Below are 19,030 nucleotides of genomic sequence, written 5' to 3'. Positions count from 1 at the left end.
CAATCGTCTTAAGCCTGAAGATCTTCTCAGCTCTCGAACCAATCTCAGAACTTGAAAAAACACCTGAAAAACCACCCACCAAATAAGCCAGAGGTTTGCTTGTAGACTACCATGCAGTAGCACTTTGTCTATGTTTACAGAGAGAGAGAGAGAGAGAAAACTCCCTAGCTAGTCCATGTCCATTATATGTATTCTTTGTAGTTCCATGTTTACAGAGAAGATAAAGAGTATAAAGCACAAGAGAAGATTCTTACCATCAAGCTTTTGCACATTCTCATCAGAGCCGCCTTGTATCTTCCAACACGGACGACGGTTGGATTCGATTTTGTATCAAAAGTCTGTCGCGCCACAAGAAGATATTTTCTCGCAACTGAAAGTACGCACAAACAGTTCAAATACCAAGAAGCAAACCGTACATGAGTAAAACTCAACCATCTGCTGATGCAAATATGTAAATTTCTCTTTGCAGTGTGAATGCTCTTAGAAACGAGATTTCTATGTACTGCTATTACGAAATACCCTCAAAAGAACCGACTCTGTCAAGAACCAATGATTAAAACATGAAATACAGAAAGCATAATTCTTGCTGTTCATCGAGAAACATGTGATGATATAAGCCCTTGACTCTCAATCTATTTCTTAATTTAAGAAGGGTCCAGAGAGTCATCACACATTGAGCAAAATAAGCACTGAATCATGGATTGCTAAAGAAGACGCTATCTGCATATGTATATGCTTATGTTTATCTTTTGACCATATCTAGTGCCAGAAAAAAAGTGCCAAAGGGTTTTTCAGAGAACAAACAAGACGCATCAGCGCCACAAACCCATACACACCACTTTTGTTCAAAACATTAAACTTATGACTTATCGAGCAAAGCTTAAAAAAAACAGCACATATATTTGAAACCGTAAAACAAGCTTGTTCATGACAATTAAACACGACAGGCGTGTCAGGCAGCTGCAAGCACATGCTTAGTAAAAGTAAAACAAGCTAAGAAGGCTATTGTTTTTTAACATACTGACATAGGATTAGCTGGCTGTTTTAAGTCTAGCCAGGAATCACATAAGCTCACATCCAGGTAACTCAAAACCCTTGCCCAAGTTGCCAACATAATTTGATACAGTGTAAAGGTCAAAAGATAACCCTCTTTCTTTCAATCTTCTAAAATCTCGAATATGTACTTGCATAAAAATGAAAAACAAATAAGAAATCAACTGGTAAAAAAATACTTCAAGTGCTAAACACAATATGCAGCAAAACCTAGTTATGTTACTAACACAGTTGAGTGGAGAACATATATTCAGACAAACAAATAAAAATAAAAACTAGTACCTCACAAGTCTTCGACATACTTCTTCAGATCAGCAGTGCAAAAATAATAGCATTATTGAGATTCTTGTAACTGTTTAGAAATGCATGCCTCTCGTTCCTGCTATAAATACGAGACAGGGAGACATGGGCTTATCTCCAGAAGAGAAAGGCATGAGAACAAAAACTTACAAGAAAGAATACGGAAATTTTGAAGGGAACCTCTCCAAGGTGGAGAAGTAGTTATAGGGACATCTACAACAAAATAGCTGCTGCCACATGCATGGACTAAGCAACAGGTCTCTCTAGTCCGGGAACCAACAAGGTACAGACTTGCACTGAAAATCCTTTAATGTGATTTATCGGAGACCAGCAAAGTTAATTACGAAAGACTAACTACAGAGCTTGGAAAATGAAACATAAAAACTATATTTGACTATGTTCAAAAATTCATTTAAACCAGTAAAAGCTTTGTGCAAATCATGATTTGTATAATTACAGGGAACTGAGAAGCGGAGGTACTAACCAATTAAAAAAAACTTTACTGTGAAGAATTTGACCCCCCAGATACATCTGTCAGGAAAAATACAATATACAGAATCCTGACAAAAGTCTGCAGTAGTTTTGATGCCTCTGGAAGTGGATATATCCGAAAAAGTCCTCCATGGAAGAGAAAGCGGTATAATTGTAACTGTCTGATGACAACACTGACTTAACTTTAGAATTTAGAAACTCAAACCTAGAGGATTAGCCTTGTTAATGAGACATTAGCAGCTTCTTTATCCTTGATACTAACAGGAGTAGACTAACGAAATTCTACCTTCACTTCAAGCTGGCCGCCAACAATTCCCGGCAGGCAGGTCTGGCCGAGATGGTAGCATCTGGGAAGCAGCATGACCTTAAAAAGGTAATTTAAAATGGTAAGGCAAGCATATAACTTTCCGACTGTGTCTTTAAGAGTCCACAATCAGAAGTATTGGCTGAGATAGTCTCACCTGGAATTGCCGGGACAGCTTGTAAGTTACTAGTAGAAGAAGGTTGATAGCTCATTGTCACTGAAGGTGGACGTTCTGGTGGTGGCCGAAAGAAATCTGTTGAATTGCAAATAAGGCAATCAATCACAAGGATAGCCATGACACAAACATATAAGCTGGATATTCATTATCAACAAATGCATCACAATGCTCACAAGCAATCATGTAAGTTAATAAACTTCAACAATTAAGAGGGTCTGTAAGGACTGAAGTATCTACATACTGTCTGTGACTCTAGGAAGGCCTGGATGTGAATGTCTTCCACGTATCCAGGCACCACTCTGGTTTTCTGCACCACGCCCACTTGAAGACATCCGCCATGGTTCCTCATCTCTATATCGCCGTCCATCATCACGTTGAGGTGGGAACGAGTAAGGATGAGTGTAGGTATGCGGGGATTGAGATTGAACATGGCTTGGATACGGAAAATGACTGGACGGTGCTAAAGGCAGATTCCTAACCATAGGTCTTTGGGAGAGAGTGGGGTTCGGCTGAAACCGTTGGTTCTGTGAAGAAGCTTCAGGATTAAAATTATATGACTGCTGCACATTACTTCCACGTGAAGAACTTCCCGGCCCTTGGACAATTTGATCACCCTGCATATAATGCCCAGGAATTTAAGCATAAAAGAAGAAACATTGGGAACTATGAGTAACATCAAACTGAATAAATCAACTAACTTACAGTGAAAATGTTACGGCGGTCTTGCTGCATAGATCCTGGGTATGTTTGATGCGATAATGGATATGCTGGAGGAGGAAATCCTAATTGAGGTGGTAATTGATGATGGCTCGCTATGGATGGTTGAGTTGGTAAAGCTATAGATTGTGCAGGCGGTGGAGGTGGCGGTGAAGGTGGAGGTGTAAGAGGCGGTGGTGGTGGAGGCTGAGACGGGGGTGAAGGAAGAGGTGGGAACTGCGCTGTGGGAGGTGGTGGTGGCAGTAACGGAGGCGGAGATGAAGGCGGAGGAGGTGGAGACGGAGGTGGTGGAGAAGGAGGTAGAGGAGGGGGAGATGGAGGTGATTCGTGAGGTAACGGAGGAGAATCCTCTGAAAGAGGAGGCACCGCAGTTGACTTGTCCGTAACTGGTTCACTAACATCCAGTGACTGCTCCTTTGTCTCATTCTCACAGAAAGCGGAAGGTGGTACATCTTTTCCCTCACCAGATACATCTTCCATTTCAAGATCACAATCTACATCCTCCAAAACTCGCTGGTGTCTATCACTTGGACTATCACGTATTTCCAAGTCATCTAAAGCATTGAAAGGTTCCCCAGAAGATGTGTTTTTTGCTTTTTGTGATGTTGGAAGATCGTCATCTTCTTCATCATCTTCAAAGGAATGAGAAGAGAAAAACCCAGGAAGCTGAATAGTTGCATTGCTGCAAGAAAAACAATGGCAAATAATTTATAAGTACAGCGGGTCAACTACTATGCGCAGCAAGACAAGCGTTTAGCATACCTTCCATACTCATCAACATGCATCCCTTCCATTTCTCTAATAGGATCATCTACAGAACGCTCAGATCTAGAAGGACGCCGTAAGGAAATCTCAACGGTTCCATCATCACCAGAAGCTCCAATTTCATCAATATAACGACGCAGAAGAGATTCAGGGAAAATTTTCCTATCAAGCCACAACTTCAGAACCTAAAAAAAAGGCGAGGAGGTCACTAAATCCAGCCAATGAAAAATACAAGGTTGACTTCGAACGAGTAAATAGAAAAAGTACCTTCAGACATTTACGGCGATTATCACGAGCATCGATCCCTGGAGGAGCAGCAGCACTTAAAAGACGTGGCAAAGCAGCTTGCACAGTAGGAACGTATGAAGCACCAGCAATACCTACAAATAGATTTCACAAGCCTCAGAAATTATTTAACGTTTTTAGGTAGAGACAGCCCAAAACAATAAACAATAAACAATAAAATCCAAATACTACAAGCATTTCAGGGAACTGAAAATTTGAGAACAGGTGTTGTATCCATTCATGAGAAAAGTTAACCTTTTTGGTTGTGCGAACACTGGGTGATAGAGTCAACGAGAAAGAACAAGTCCACTTTACGATGGAAGTGAGGTTCAATTTCCAACTTTCGTATGAGAAGTTCCACCACCTAAAAAAAACACGAGCAAATTTTCTCATTATAGCAACTATTGTCTGAATAAAGGTACAAAGCAAATGCTGTAAATAATTTTGTTAAAGCAGTTTACGTAGCAAGCCAAACACCCAATAAGTTAAGCCGAGAAAAGTGCAACTATAAATTAATTTTCTATGTGCAGCCTCACACTAAGTTTGTTGACAACCTTAAGACACAACATAAAGGAAAACAAACTGACCGTCTTACCTCACTAGCAATCCCGTACTTGGCACAATCAATTGCTAGGCGTGTTGCACGTCCAATACTTTCCTTTGTTCTTGATAAGGTCTCTATCATGCCCTCAAAAGCATCTCGGGAAACAGCCGCCTCAGTACCACCACTAAGTGAACCTCCAACTGACTTATGCCCTGAACTAAGTATTCTCTCTTCACTATCATCAACCTCATTTTGATTTCTTGATGAGGACTGATGCCCATGATTTGACGGAGAAGATTCTTGTTGATGTCCTTGAACAACTAAAGGCATTGCGATGGCAGCAGAAGCTGAAGCATTCTGAACCATAAACGGGCTCTGACTCCTCATTTGTGCATCACTGATGCTTAAGAAACTAGGGTTCAAATTCCCAAAAACTGAATTTTGTGAATGTGCTAGTTTTCTTTTGGCCTGTGCTGCTGCAATTAGATCCTTCATAGATGCAGCTGCATCTGGGGTCTTCGCACTGATAAATGGAGCACTCCAATTTTCTCGGTTGTCATCAAGCCTGTATAAGAAAAAAAATTATAAGTAACAGACGACATGAACACAAAAAGATTGCAGAGAGAATGTGACATACATCACAGCAGACAAGTCTTCAGAAGTGTCTCTTGAAATACCAGCTTCCTTCAGATTTAAAGCAGCTTTTGAAGCCACTGTTGGCCTATCTTCAGCTGGTTTGTGTCTCTGATCAGTTTGAGACAGAGAAGAGCTTACTTTATCAGATTTCACAACTGCCTCCTTACAAGAATCATTCTGAAGCTTCTTTGCCATCACAACACCAGAAACTTTTACAGATGATTTTGCAGATTTTTGCTGTACTGTAACGTGCTTGTTAGAAGAACCCAGCTGAGGAGACGGCATAGGAGATCCAACGATCTGCTTGACATCCTTTGGCGGCAACTCATTGATGGGTTTTACTATGGGTAAGATATTAGCAGAATTCTCCACATTTTTCGTTAATACACGTGAAGCATCCTCACAATGTTTACGCAGAGGTGCTTTCCTTACTCGAGTACTCTCGGTAGGTCCAGCAGATACCTTAGCTTTAGTAGAGGCATTGCCACTTTTCAGACTATCAGTCAATTCTGATGTTTTGGGAACAGCAGCTCGACTTCCATGCAATGGGGTTTTTGGATCTTCATCATCATCTTCGTCATAGATGCAGACGGCCCTTCGTTTTTTTAGAGACTGTGAAACTGGAACCTTAACGTCACCAACAGAAGAGGAACGGTCTTTCTGTTCCAGATGACCTTTCTCGGATCTACCACGAGCCCCGGAAAAAGGAGGAGAGGTATCATGCTCCACTGTTTGTCTGCTAGCAACTACTTCTTTGTCATATTGTAAGTTTCCTCCGCGAGCGCTTACTCCTAAAACAAATTCATGCTTAATATCTGATCCAGTCCCAGTAGGATCAGATTCATCATCAATTTCGCACTTTACGCTGCCATTCTTACCTTCAGTTCGCGGTTTTTTAGCAGCAGGTGAGCTTTCATCTAGTCTTGGTGCAGGCTTCCCTAGTTCACTTTCAAGCCTTCTTTTCTTGCCTGAAACCCCACTCTTAACGCCAGGTGAAGTTTCGTGCTTACCTCCAGAAAATTTGGTACTAGATTTCTCTGTCAACAGACCTTTTGACATTTTGGAATCAGATTTAACACTAGCAGCTCGACCATCAGGCACATCTGAGTTACTGCCTTTGTCTCTGTGAATTGTATCACCTTTTTTGTCGGAGCCACCTGCTACCTTCTTTGTTCTCGCTAGATTCTTTTGACCATTAACATCACCGCCAGCTCCTTTATCAAAATCTTCAGCCTTTATTTTATGGTGGTGTGAACCATGCGTCAATGACTCGCTACCCGGGGATGAATCCTTCTTCACGGTCTCAGCATTTGTCTCTTCACCATTATTCTTATCTAATTTGGGGAAGCAAGGATCCGCCATAGAATAAAAATTTTCGGTTCCATCAGTATCAGTGACTATATGACATGTTCCATCCGCAATCTCAGACTTTGTCAAATCAGGCTCTGCAGCATCCAGAGGATCCCCAATGCCCGAAACGTCTGAACTGCGGTTCTGCAAGTCCTCAAAAGCGGTGCATATTTCCTTTACAGCTTGGGCAAAATACTTGAGTGTTTTACCTTGACATCTTGCTATTAGTTTGTTCTTCGCCTCATTAGTGAAGGCTTGGATATCAGGCGGTGCAACAAAAGCTCTGCAGTAAAGGAACATAAGTTAGGTCGACGAACTAACTAACTACACAAAGGATAAAATCATGTCCAAGGAAACAAAACCTAAATAGAACAACACCTAATAACCAAGATCTAGTGCCTAATTCTAGCAACATGAGAAGGTACGCGAATTCTCCAGTATAGCAAGAATCAAGAATCTGTCTACACATAAAAGAAGAGAGAGAGATAGAGATGGTTACATTTCCTGAGTTCCAAAGAACTTAACAAAGTACTTCTTTGGATCTGGCGCACGATCCCACTCTTCAGGCCGGCTGATCTGGAAAATCAAAAACCAAATTTAGAGTCGAGATGTTTCTCATAATACAAACGCAGAATGTGACCGGGTAACTAGAGAGATAGAGAAGAATTACGGCTCATAAACCAACAAATTCTACAGAGCTAATGAGTCCAATCGTGTAACCATAAAAAAAGAAAGAAGAAGCAAAATTAAGGAAACTAAGACAGGTTATATCGATAATGGAGGATAAGGACTATGCAGGAAGCAATTAGAGACAAGAATAATAAAAAAAAAAGCGAAAGCATGGAGGTGGGTTTACCTTAGCAGGCCAAGCAGGGAAGCCTTTGACTTTGGCAAGAACGAGATCACCGAGGATCAACTGCCCCTTGGCGTTACCCTTGCTCGCTCCTCTTTTACGCCCCGGAGCCATTAGGCGGTTATTTTTCCTTTCCTCTTTAAACCCTAATTTTGAGAGCAACGAACAGAAATTGGGCGAATCCCAATCCAATTCGATCCTGTCTGAGAAAGACTCCAATTCCAACACGGAAAACTATTCCACCGGTGAGGAAGGAACCTTCGCTTGTTCAGCCGTCAACCGAGACAGCGACAGAGCAAAGGGCTTTGATCCAGAGACAGAGATTGAGGCGGTCGGGGGACGATGGGGGCTTAGGGAAGAATGAAACAAAACTTTGCAATGGATTTTTTTCTGAGAAGTTTATTGGTTTACTCCTAGTCGGCGTTTTATTCCTTTTTTATTTTATTTTACATATAAAAAGACAGAACCAATCCAAATCCAACACAATTCTCTTTTATTTTCCTTTTTTTTTTTTAATTAATGTATGCCTTTGAATCTTTATATATAAAGAACTGTTTTCATCTCTCCTGTGATGTCCACATCAGCATCCAGCTAGATAATAGGCAAACTCACAGCATGACACGTCAGAAACACAAAAGCCTAATGTAATCTCTTCTCCTTCTCCAACGATGGTTGCCTACTCGAATTACTTGTCCGGCTTTGCCATAACTGAAATATAACGCTTTTCTAAGCCATATTAAGATTCACCATTAACTCTTTCATTCAAGCTCTCATGATTTAATTACCCCTTACCTAACTTCGATCACTAATCCCTAATTTTTTCAACTATAAATATGGATTCAGAAAACTCAGAATCTCACAGCTTCACCTAATACAACCCTTCTGCTTCCGTACGCAAACACTCAGCAACAGTGTTTCAGCCCATATATTTGATTTGGAGTCCGATCGTGTCTTGGCGTGAGCACGGAACGTTAAGAAAGTAGGGAAGCAGATGTAACTTTGCATGCTTTACTTGATGATAAGGGGGTTGACTCCTCTTTTTACATTGATTATGTAGTAAGAAGATTCGACAGATCTTTGGTGATGTACGTTTTCTTCTCCTTCCTTGATTGAGGTTATGAGTTTTTGAGCTCTGCATCATGGTTTAGATAAATCTTTCGTATTTGTTTTAACTGTTTAAGATGCTCTCACAAGTTCATTCCACACAATCTATAATTGTCTACCGATTTTGCATGTAAAAGTAACTTGCAAAATCTTAACTTCTTTTGTTCTCTATGTATCTTTAATGTTTGATTAATATCGTTCGCAGATCAGGCTCCTGCAACAACAGACTCCGACATTGAATAGATTCTCAAGAGGCTCTTGCTGCTCAAAAAGACCTCTGAATAGGTGCGTGATGCTCTCAAGAATCAGCCTGTTGACTTGGTCTTAACTGCTTATCCCACTCAATCTAATCATCGGTCTTTGCTCCAAAAGTTTGGAAGGTCTGTAGACTTTTTTCCCAAGTTACTGACACTTGATTACTGATGTGTTTTTTCAATGTTATCAGGATATGTGATTGTTTCTCACAGTTATATGCAAAGAACATTACTCCTACTGATAAACAAGAACTTGATGAAGCTCTGCTACAAGAGGTATACACCGACAAAGAACTCTCTGTATAGCTTTTTTATTGCATGAAATAATACTATTATCTCATTCAGTTTTCTTCTTCTAGGGGTGGAGACCGTGATGATACACTCTTATTTCTTTCTTTCTTGAATCGTGAAGGAGATGGAGTTGTGGAGTCCGAGAAGTGAAATAGAGAAACTAGAAACATCAAAGCAGAAGCCATAGAAGCTTCGCTTACCAGAGTAAAGGTTCAGTTTGAGCAATGGAGGAAAGCAACCGAGACGGAAACTTCTCATTACATTCTGTTTTGGTTGGCGACGTGAGGCAGCAGTCTAAAAGGGTATGCCCTATCTCGGGACAACATTAACAAGTTTGTACATAGTGGTAGCTAATTTTAATATAATCCTTAGTCGCTATCAAAATCAAACTTCGTAAACATATATTTTGTTTTGTTCTTCAAAAAAAAAAAAACATATATTTTGTTCTTTTAAGCAAAATGATTGTTGTTATAGATTTTGGAAATTAACTGCGCATAGATTGAGTAAAAGACGTTTGTTTGCTGCTTATCCCAAAAAGTTACGATCCAGTGTGTCTACTTGGTGTCCATGATTTGTATCTATGTGGCAGGTGATGATAGAGATAGAAGTAATTTGCAATTTTTAATTGTTTAATCTTGAATCTATTTTAGTTTTTTTCCAAACAATTATTCACTAATTTGTTATTCATCTGATATACCAAACACGCCATACAATATTTTTTTACGCAATGACTCTTGGCTATATAAATAGATATAAATTAATTGTATGTGTAGTTGTTAGATTGTAGAATATTTATAATAATTAATAATAAAGATAAATTAATTGTGCATAGATAATAAAAATTATATTTAACAAAAAATATAGTAAATATCAATATTTTTTTATTAATTTTTTTTGAACAGGAGATATAATATAGTTTTACTTAAAAGAATGAGTGTTTATATTAGAAGATCCCTTCTATTAGATTCACGTATTATAACTGTAATAAATATATTATAGTCGGAAGAAAATATGTTACTTTAAATGACATATAAGCAAAGTAATAAAAGAATATATGATCTACATAATATATATAACAAATTAACTAATTTTCTTTTTTCGGGTGAAGAGGTTTTGTTAATTCTCAAAGTGACTTTTCGATATGGTCCTTTTTTAAATTCATTTTTCTATCATATTTTCTTAACTAAAAGAATTATAATATTATTAAAAATCATATTTTCAAAGCAACGGGCTAAATTTTAAAAGAATATTAAAAGCTTAAAATAAATTAAAAAGTCTTATAATATATATGTTTTCATCATCTTTATTGTTAGTTAGGTATTTTTTATTCTTATAAAATATAATTTTATTTAAAATATAACCCAAATCAAAAGTAAAGAAATATTTCGCCCGTAGGGCGGGCCAACCCTAGTCATCATATATATAAGGCCGTTCCTCAAGTAATGTACACTTAGAGATCATCATCATCATCATCATCTCTTCCTCAAGTAAATCTCACTTTTTCACTGGAAACACGAGCTAAGTCTACACATTATTGCTAGAGCAGACACACTAAGAAATCCAAGCATTGTGTTAACCAAAGACTTACCCTCTCTCAAGGCTCTTCCTATACCTCAAGAATAAGAAGAGCAAGCAATCCGAACTGAAACATACTCTTGGCTGAGTCAATGGAGGAGACTAGTCTCTCCAAAGTATGTTTACAAGGTAAGGAGAATGGTCCTCATCTTTTATTTCATCCTCATTTTTCTCTTCAGTTCATTTCGACACGTTTGAGAGAACTCTTCAATACGTATACATGCACTTGTATTGATTAAAATTATAATTATAACTTCCGCAAGAACAATGATACAAAAAAGTTATTAGTGAAAATATATATATGCCTTATCACTTTCCAATGTGGTAACGACATTTTAAAGAGCAAAAGCATACAACAACTCCGTCTTTGGAAACCTTAAGAACGGAAGGGAGCTTGCATCGAGAGTTGCACGCAGCGCAAAATGGTCTACAAATAGAGGTGTTGGACACCACTTCTTCATCGGAGCTTGTCATGGAACCTTCACTGATATATACATATCCAGGAGTAGTGAAGTCAACGGAAACGAATGAACCAGGCATGATGTATGAGAAGTCTCCCAAAACGCATGAAATATGCAATACCACTCCGCAGTCGTTGCATGCATAGAAACCTTCCTTTGGATCCACTTTTGTTTCACAGGACTCGCACCAATATTTTTCATCATCCACATCCATGTCTCCATATGACAAGAGGAGAGGATGATCATCATATCTATTTTTCATTACCTTTTCAGGTAAAATAGCACACTTTCCGTCCAAATCATACTCACACTCATCACAACTAAATAAACGGTCATTACTCCTTTTGCATCTACTACAAGGCTTACTATCTTCGTAACTAGAGCAGTAGTATAAAGGATGTGGATGGCTTTCGTGCTCAACTAAATCTGAAGTCGAAGCACATCCTACATCTATAGTCACAAAAGGTCCAGATTCGTACCTGAAACCTGAGGAGTGTTGATAACAAAGCCAACACTGAAACTTGTAGTGAGAGTCTGTGTGAAGCGTGAATGGCAGGTTGTTGCACACATGGCGTTTTTTCCGTGGTAGGTTTGCGCATTTTTCATGGAGAATGAAACCGCAGTGATGCTGCTTGCAAATGTAGAAGGGTTCTGAACTAATCTGGAAGATGCATGCCTTGCATAGTGTGTTTTCAGATAGAATCACCCCATCCTTGTTGAGTTGTAAGTTATGATCATGGCTGAAATGTTTTACCGTGTTATCATCAATCACTTGGTAAGGCGGAATTTCTTCTTCTTCTTCTTCTTCTGGTGTCCCCTCCCGTTCAACCATGTCCCATACATCTTCTCTCGTTGCGCATCTTGCATGAACAGAAAAAGTAGGACATTTTGAGCAAGTATAAGCCCCGTAGAATCCAACTACTTCTTTACGGCAAACTCTGCATTTCCACTCTCCATGTCCAAGGCGAGGGGTGTATGAGATGCGGTGATCGTGGCGGTTGATGTTTATGACACGAGGTAGATCAATACACTCCCGGTGGATCATGAAATTGCATGGAAGACAGAAATAAGGGCTTCGGTTGCCTTGGGTACCACAAGCATTGCAAGTGAAGTCAATGAGTCTTGGAACAAGATGAAGTTGATGTTCATGTGTCTTCATGCATTCAACCTCAACCGGTGGTGGGTCTATCATGCATAAACTGCATATGCTTACATTACAAACATCACAGTGGTGAAGTTGGTGATGTGGTACTTGATCGAACTCCTTCTCGCAAAGAAGACAATTCTTGTCGGCGTAATCAGGAACTTGATGACCTCTAAGTGACTTGAGTGGGTGTTGGGGATGGGAAGTCATGTGGTATGCTTCTGGAAACAATTCAAGACAATCTATATGGATGGCAAATTCTTCGCACTCTTGACATCTGTAATGATGATCTGTCTGGTCTAAATATTTAACACATGCTTTGCAGAGTTCTGGACTCCGCCTATTGTAAGGATCACATACGATTTTGAGTGGATGCTCGTGTCCTCCGTATGAATTTTCAGGAAGAACAAGTGGTTCTTGTCTCCTCGCGCACACCAAACACAACTTGAAATCACATATTGCACAACAATAACCATCTTTGAAACTTCTTCCACAGAAACATGTATGTGATTGGGAATCTTGTAAGGGAAGGGTAGCGATGATGAGTTTGAGAGGATGGTCGGGATGGAAAGAGTGGTTGATCTCTTTTAAAGGATTGGCGCAATCTTTATGGAACACAGCCCATCCACACCCCAGTTCATTGCAACGGTACCCTCCATAGATGTAAACCTCAAACAACCTAGAGAAATGGCTGCACACCTTGCACCGACTAGAAACAAAGGGACTGAAAGGTACCAAAGGATGCTCGTGAAGTTGTGGTAACTCTACTCTTTCCATGCTGATCTGCTTACCTCCAGAATCCATTCCTCTTCTCTTTTGAGCTCATTTGAAACTTGCTAACTTTTCTTTTTCTTTTTCTTTTTCTTTTTTTTCCAGAACTTTCAAGTGGTTATGCTTTTACAGTCTATGACCGAAAGAAAAAGAACCATATACCATTGGCAAATTGTCTCGGGGAATACACTCTGTCGGTGAGTGAGTAAAAAAAAGAGCATGTGTGATGTGATGTGTTGATGTTGAACTGGGCCTTTATTCTCTGAAAATATCAAGTGGGCTTCCTTGGGTCCAAATCGATGTGTGCTTTGGACAGGAAGCTCTCGTTGACCTCAAGTGATTTTGATGACGGAGACCCAGGCTACCTGACTACACACTTTAACGCTATATGGTTGACCCCCACCCCCACTACATGCAGGGAAGCCTTTGACTCTGGCAAGAACGAGATCACCAAGGATCAACTTCCCCTTGGTGTTACCCTTGCTCTCTCCTCTTTTACGCCCCGGAGCTATAGGCGTTTTTTGTTTCCTCTATAAAACCCCTAATTTCTTTTAAGGAGAACTAGCCAATCCACAATCCAATTCGATCGTATCCGAGAAGCAATAAGAGACTCCTACTCCTATTTCCTTCACACTTCCATTTACAAATTATAGATTTACCACTGGATTGACAAAAAATAATATATAGAGATTTTACCATTAGATTAACCACAAGCAAACAAAAATAAATAAATACTACAAACATGAATAATAATTCTGCTCGACTTTGAAAAACGAGTTAACATCAAGTGGAAAACACACAAATACTATATTAAGCAAGAATAACAATCCTGCTTCTGTCATGGAGATCTTAAAAAGTAACTCTCCCTAATTTCTCAGAGTATAGTCAAAGTCCAATAATTACCATAAGAATCTCATGGTGTTCTATAATACAAAAGCGCACAATTTTTTTTTTAATGAAAGCGAATATTACTATTGATAAAAAAAAATAGTAATAACCAGCGGCAGACGGCAGCATCAATTTCTTCACATAAAGCATATCATCTAAGATTTGTGATTCCTGAAACTAAACAACAATCTCACAGTTCTGAACTTTCTAGTTAGTTCAAATGAACGTGTAATAATCAAACAGAACAAGTGTGTACTGGATCAGAATCACCATGAAACTTAATCCTATTATTCATTTAACTCAAATCAGATATGAAACTGTGTAAAAACACCCAAAGGAAAAAAGAGTACTGAAACAACATGAACGATTTATTAAAAGAAGTTTTTAAGAGATCACGCCCCTGCAGTGCATCAATATTCATCCATAGAAGAAAAGTGTGATCTAACTGAAGCAAAGCAAAAAAAGAAGATACTTTTGATTTACCAGAGCATTACTTCTTCCTTTAACTCGAACTCTTCTTATCATCTTTGCTTCCACTCCCAACTGCATCTTTCACCAACTCCAACGGCCTCTCATCAATCACCTCATCGATTATCCCAAACGCCTTAGCCTCCTCAGGAGTCATGAAGTTATCCCTATCCATGTTCTCCGCGATCAAATCAATAGGCTGACCCGTGTGTTTGGCATACAGACCATTCAACGCATCCCACACACGAACAATCTGCTTCGTATGAATCGTTATATCCTTGGCCTGACCGCTATACCCACCCGAAGGCTGATGAATCATAACCGTCGCGTTAGGCAGCGACCGCCTCTGTCCCTTGGCGCCAGCTGCCAAGAGGAGAGAGGCCATCGATGCAGCCTGGCCTAAACAGATTGTGCTTATCGGAGAACGAATGTACTGCATAGTATCATAAATTGCTAGACCTGCATCAAAAAAAAGATATAATTAACAAAAAAAAAGAAGATATAATTAAAAAAAATGGATCTCCAAATTAGAGATTTCGTCACAAACTAGACACTGAGTTAACCAGCAACAAAAGAGTTGATTCAGTAGAGATTTGTGTAACAATAATCAAGATTCAACCTCTCATTGCATGAATCAAGAGATTACTTTGATTGCAGAGACCTCAAAAAGTTAGGTAAAATACACCAAATCCACAAAGGAACAACGAACAATAGTCTCTCTATCTCTATCGTGGCCGTTTTTGAGCAAAATCCGATTCCTAATCACACTATTATTCCAGAATCTTGACGGAACGCTAAACAATAAGAAGTTAACGGAAAGTAAAACTGTACCGGCGGTGACGTGGCCTCCGGGTGAATTGAGATACATATGGATCGGCTTGGAAGGGTTCTCGGATTCGAGGAAGAGGAGCTGAGCTACGACGACGTGGGAGGTGTCGTCGTTGATTGGGCCGTTGATGCAGATGATACGCTCCTTGAGCAAGCGAGAGAAGATGTCGTAGGCTCTCTCTCCTCGCGACGAGTGCTCGATTACCATCGGAATGAGGCTGTAGCTTCTTGTGGTCGTCGAGATTAGTGACGGAGTTGATAGCCGCTTGGCGCCGGAAAAGAGACTTCTCATCATCATCGTCTGAACTCTAGGGTTTGTTTGTTTCTGCTCGAGAGGAGGAGGAGAACTGCTCTCGAGAATTGGAACTCGCTTCCTCAATGTAAGAGCGGGGTGGGCATTTACCCGGATATCCAAAACCAACCAGTACAGAATCCGACCCGAACACAAAAAATCAAACCGAAATCTTAATTGAAGTAGCAAAATACTTGCATGGATATAAAATTAGAACAAATTGGATATTTTAATCTGAGTGCCGAATGAATATCCGAAAACATTCGAATATATATATTTAATTCTATATTGCTAATTTATTTGTTTCATTTTATTTAAAATATTTATATTGATAATTTACAAAAAAATTAAGATAAAATCATATATGAAATAGTAAAAAAAGTGATTTGCTATTCGTCTAATTTTTTTATTTTATGTATAGTTTCATCCAAAATCTCAAAACAAAAATTTGACTGATATCTTTTCTTTTAACATATTAAGTTATCTGACAAAAAATAATTAATGGATTCGGAACATTATAACTCCAAGATATTGGTCAAAAACAGAGACCAAACAAACATAACACAACACAAAATCACAAACACAAAAACTAGTATAAAAGAAGAATATTCAAGCGAGGGAGATTGATATTTTTTTATTTTCGAAGTTTATCTTCAAATTGTTAATTGTTTAATCTATTAAAATTTATAAAATCAGTTTTAGTTAATAGAAAAATTTTAAATATAAGAAATTTGAGCAATAAAAAATTGAATTTTTACTTTTCAAATTTTGAATATCCGAATTTCATCCAAACCAAAAATATCAAATTCAATCCGATATACAAAATACATAAAAGGACACTAGATTTCAATACTGAAATATCCAAAAAATCGATCAACACCTGAACGCCTAGTAAGAGATTTCAGATTTGTTCTTTTATTTTTCTTTTTCTTTTGTTCATTGAAAAAATATCAAAATGATTTTTCATTGCAACTTTTTTATTTCAAACATACACAAAAATACATTTAGTGCCCGATCTAACATAACACTCACTCACAAGTCACAACACAAGTTGCATTATTGTTTTTAAATTAAATGCAATGCAGTGCAATGTACACTCTACTTGTAATTTTACCTACTAGCTTCTCTTGCTTTTTGGGACACAGTCGTCAGTCAATAAAGTTTAAGAGATGAAGAAGCTACATAGCCTTTTTGTTTCTCCGACCAGTTAGAGGCTTAGGCAATCCGTCAAAGATAGACCTTGCCATGGCTGCTTGTTGGAGCAAATCTGCTTTCAGTGTCCACTTGGAGCTTGTCCATAGCGATGATGATGACGAACCACCCTTGTTGACCGGTTCTTGCAGAATAGAGGCGCTAAACGATTTCCTCACGCTTGAGAAGCTGTCTCCCAAAGGAGCATCCATCAGATTGATTGGTACTGGATTGGTATTACCATTAGTATCTGCTGGCGAGTTAGTTCTGCTCGCTGCTGCTTTGGGTCTAAGTGCTAAACCTTTCCCGGCTATTGCAGAAAACACGCCACTGCTGCTGCTTCTGCTCTCCTTCTTCAGAAGCGGTTCTGGTGTTCTCGAAATGAAATCAGCTTCAGATTTTTGGCGTCTTCTGATTGGCTTATCAGCGGAATCCACTTCCTTGTTGTACCCGTTGGATGATGATTGGTTGACCTCGGCGATAACTGCATCAACCAAGCTTCTGGATTTTCTGTGCTGGTTTAAAGGAGTACTGGTGGCTGGGAACGGTTTGAGGTACTGATCATTGTCTTGGAGATGAGAAGCTTCGGAAGCTCTCCTGTTCGTTGGTTTCAGACCGTAGTAACCTTGCAGGGAGTCCATGGCTGGAGAGATCTTCTTCGTCTCCCGCAATGACTGGAAGGGGTCAAACACATCTTGGAGGTTGCCGTTGCATGATGAAACTTGCTCAGAGCAATCCTCTCTGCAAGTATCAACCATGGAGATAAGGATTACTTTGACTTCTGGAGTGCCCTTTTATGCAAAACCAAATAAATTCAAGGCTAATCTATGCAGGGTCCGGACATGTTTATTTTATTCGGTTATTAAACTGCTAAGCCATAGAAATTAAACGAGGACCCGAACAAGATGGTTAAAAAAAGTACCCGTGGCTGAAGGAGGAGTTAGATAAGCAGGGAGAAGGAGGATGCCTCCCAGGTAATGGAATCCGGAGAGACTTGAGAGCAAACATCTGAAGGTCAGTTACAAGTCCATTTAGCTTCGTAATATCTGCTACCTGAATTATAGCCAAAAAAAAATCTTTTAGGATATTTTAAGATACAAATAAAAGGCGATTTGAAGATGAATTGTTTCTAAAGATGAATTTTTTTTTATTTAAGTAATAACATTCCCCAATAGAATCAAAAATTTCTGGAAACATAATAATCAGGAGCACAAAGCTGTTTACCTCGACACCGTACTTGATGGCAATGCCGGCTAGAGTATCGAACTTGGAGACACGATGCTCGATATAGCCGCCAGCGGAGCCGTTGTTAGAGTAGGAGCAATTCAGGGAGACGGGAGAAGTCGCCGACGGTGGAGACGTGGTGGGAGAGGAGATACGGAGAATTCTCGAAGCTGATGAAGGACTCCATTCGCGGCATCTCTCCGACGATCGGTCAACGAAACCGCCGTAACAACCGTTACCACGGAATTTTCGGTGGCCATAGTCAAGAGTCCCAATACAGATAGAAACTCGCCTCCCTCGATCCGTTAGCATTTGATTGCCGCTCTATATCAATCTATCTATCTTACCACCACCACACACACCCTATTCTAAGATGTGTTGAGATTTTTTCGAGGAGAGAAAAAAAGAAGAGAGAAAACGAGGAAGAGACGCTGAGAGGTTACGAAAGAGAGAGGTGGAAACTCGTGGAGTGAAAGGAAACGATTTTTCTCCTTAGGTTCGTTGTTGTTGTTGTTGTTAGCTTTTCCTTGCCGGATTTTCCGGGAAAACAGTAAAAAAAACGAACGAGAGATCTCTGCTCCTCCCCTCTCGTCGCCACCGGAGCGTCACAAATTTTATATTTTTTCCTTTTGAATTTCAAACGACCAACCAAATTTATTATTTTGTTATTATTATAAATTATAAACATGACAAAAACAAAACCGCGTTAACAACTTGGAAACAGTATGCTTCTCTCTCTCCATAGACCGTGTTCTGTCGGCGAGGGAAAAAAGTTTATTCTTTGCCTACAAGAGAATTTATGAGAATATCCTCATGAGATTGTTAAATGGATATATATATAAAAAGTTTAATTAATTTACTATATTAGATTAGGATTCAACCCAAATCCGACTAACAGTCAAACAAAGGATTCCCACAAGAAACATAAACGGGCTAGTAGATTTTATAAGAACTTTAAATATACATACCTCATGCATGGTGGGAATGTATACAATACTTTGTAATGCAGTATCAAGACGCAGTAAGCGCTTTACAAAGAAAGACTGAAACAAAACAAAAAAA

General features: G+C 39.2%; 5 protein-coding genes across 20 annotated transcripts; 1 reads left to right on the top strand and 4 right to left on the bottom strand.

Moving 5' to 3' along the window:
• LOC108853883 (ENHANCER OF AG-4 protein 2) lies at positions 1–7,887 on the bottom strand. 10 transcript variants are annotated; one of them, XR_008941437.1, is made up of 15 exons: positions 7,481–7,887; positions 7,124–7,200; positions 5,276–6,907; positions 4,690–5,203; positions 4,350–4,458; positions 4,077–4,189; positions 3,807–3,994; positions 3,030–3,726; positions 2,569–2,941; positions 2,307–2,402; positions 1,838–2,209; positions 1,504–1,658; positions 1,336–1,435; positions 255–370; positions 1–63 (listed from the first exon to the last, which is right to left on the bottom strand). XR_008941437.1 is itself a non-coding variant. In XM_056999451.1 (12 exons), exons 1-11 carry the CDS (start codon positions 7,589–7,591, stop codon positions 2,139–2,141), a joined length of 3,981 nt encoding a protein of 1,326 aa, XP_056855431.1. In that variant the 5' UTR covers positions 7,592–7,887; the 3' UTR covers positions 1,723–2,006; positions 2,132–2,138. The 10 variants fall into 10 exon arrangements, 3 of the variants coding, with proteins under 3 accessions (XP_056855431.1, XP_056855432.1, XP_056855430.1); XR_008941438.1 differs by having other exon boundaries at positions 1,504–1,649; XR_008941436.1 differs by lacking the exon at positions 1,504–1,658.
• A 240-nt stretch (positions 7,888–8,127) lies between these two features.
• On the top strand, positions 8,128–9,635 carry LOC130504850 (phosphoenolpyruvate carboxylase 1-like). 5 transcript variants are annotated; one of them, XR_008941445.1, is made up of 4 exons: positions 8,128–8,562; positions 8,792–8,961; positions 9,027–9,111; positions 9,195–9,635. XR_008941445.1 is itself a non-coding variant. In XM_056999453.1 (4 exons), coding segments are annotated over exons 1-4 (228 nt in total). In that variant the 5' UTR covers positions 8,128–8,560; the 3' UTR covers positions 9,314–9,635. The 5 variants fall into 5 exon arrangements, 1 of the variants encoding a protein (XP_056855433.1); XR_008941444.1 differs by having other exon boundaries at positions 8,787–8,866; positions 9,248–9,635; XR_008941446.1 differs by having other exon boundaries at positions 8,787–8,866.
• A 1,277-nt stretch (positions 9,636–10,912) lies between these two features.
• Positions 10,913–13,736, bottom strand: LOC108848378 (uncharacterized). The gene has a single exon (XM_018621732.2). The coding sequence runs from the start codon at positions 13,108–13,110 to the stop codon at positions 11,011–11,013; it is 2,100 nt and encodes a 699-aa protein (XP_018477234.1). The 5' UTR covers positions 13,111–13,736; the 3' UTR covers positions 10,913–11,010.
• A 16-nt stretch (positions 13,737–13,752) lies between these two features.
• Positions 13,753–15,645, bottom strand: LOC108848816 (ATP-dependent Clp protease proteolytic subunit 2, mitochondrial). 3 transcript variants are annotated; one of them, XM_056999454.1, is made up of 3 exons: positions 15,265–15,645; positions 14,449–14,892; positions 13,753–14,142 (listed from the first exon to the last, which is right to left on the bottom strand). In XM_056999454.1, exons 1-2 carry the CDS (start codon positions 15,557–15,559, stop codon positions 14,468–14,470), a joined length of 720 nt encoding a protein of 239 aa, XP_056855434.1. In that variant the 5' UTR covers positions 15,560–15,645; the 3' UTR covers positions 13,753–14,142; positions 14,449–14,467. The 3 variants fall into 3 exon arrangements, with proteins under 3 accessions (XP_056855434.1, XP_056855435.1, XP_018477763.1); XM_056999455.1 differs by having other exon boundaries at positions 13,753–14,136; XM_018622261.2 differs by lacking the exon at positions 13,753–14,142 and having other exon boundaries at positions 14,232–14,892.
• Positions 15,646–16,499: 854 nt separating this feature from the next.
• LOC130504851 (uncharacterized) lies at positions 16,500–18,622 on the bottom strand. Its single transcript, XM_056999456.1, has 3 exons — positions 17,969–18,622; positions 17,667–17,797; positions 16,500–17,485 (listed from the first exon to the last, which is right to left on the bottom strand). Exons 1-3 carry the CDS (start codon positions 18,278–18,280, stop codon positions 16,732–16,734), a joined length of 1,197 nt encoding a protein of 398 aa, XP_056855436.1. The 5' UTR covers positions 18,281–18,622; the 3' UTR covers positions 16,500–16,731.
• Positions 18,623–19,030: the final 408 nt, after the last annotated feature.

The sequence above is a fragment of the Raphanus sativus genome, unplaced genomic scaffold, assembly GCF_000801105.2.
Source record: "Raphanus sativus cultivar WK10039 unplaced genomic scaffold, ASM80110v3 Scaffold1830, whole genome shotgun sequence".
Taxonomy (NCBI): Eukaryota; Viridiplantae; Streptophyta; class Magnoliopsida; order Brassicales; family Brassicaceae; genus Raphanus; species Raphanus sativus.
Note: the sequence above shows the minus strand (reverse complement) of the source record. Positions and strands in the feature narration are given on the sequence as shown.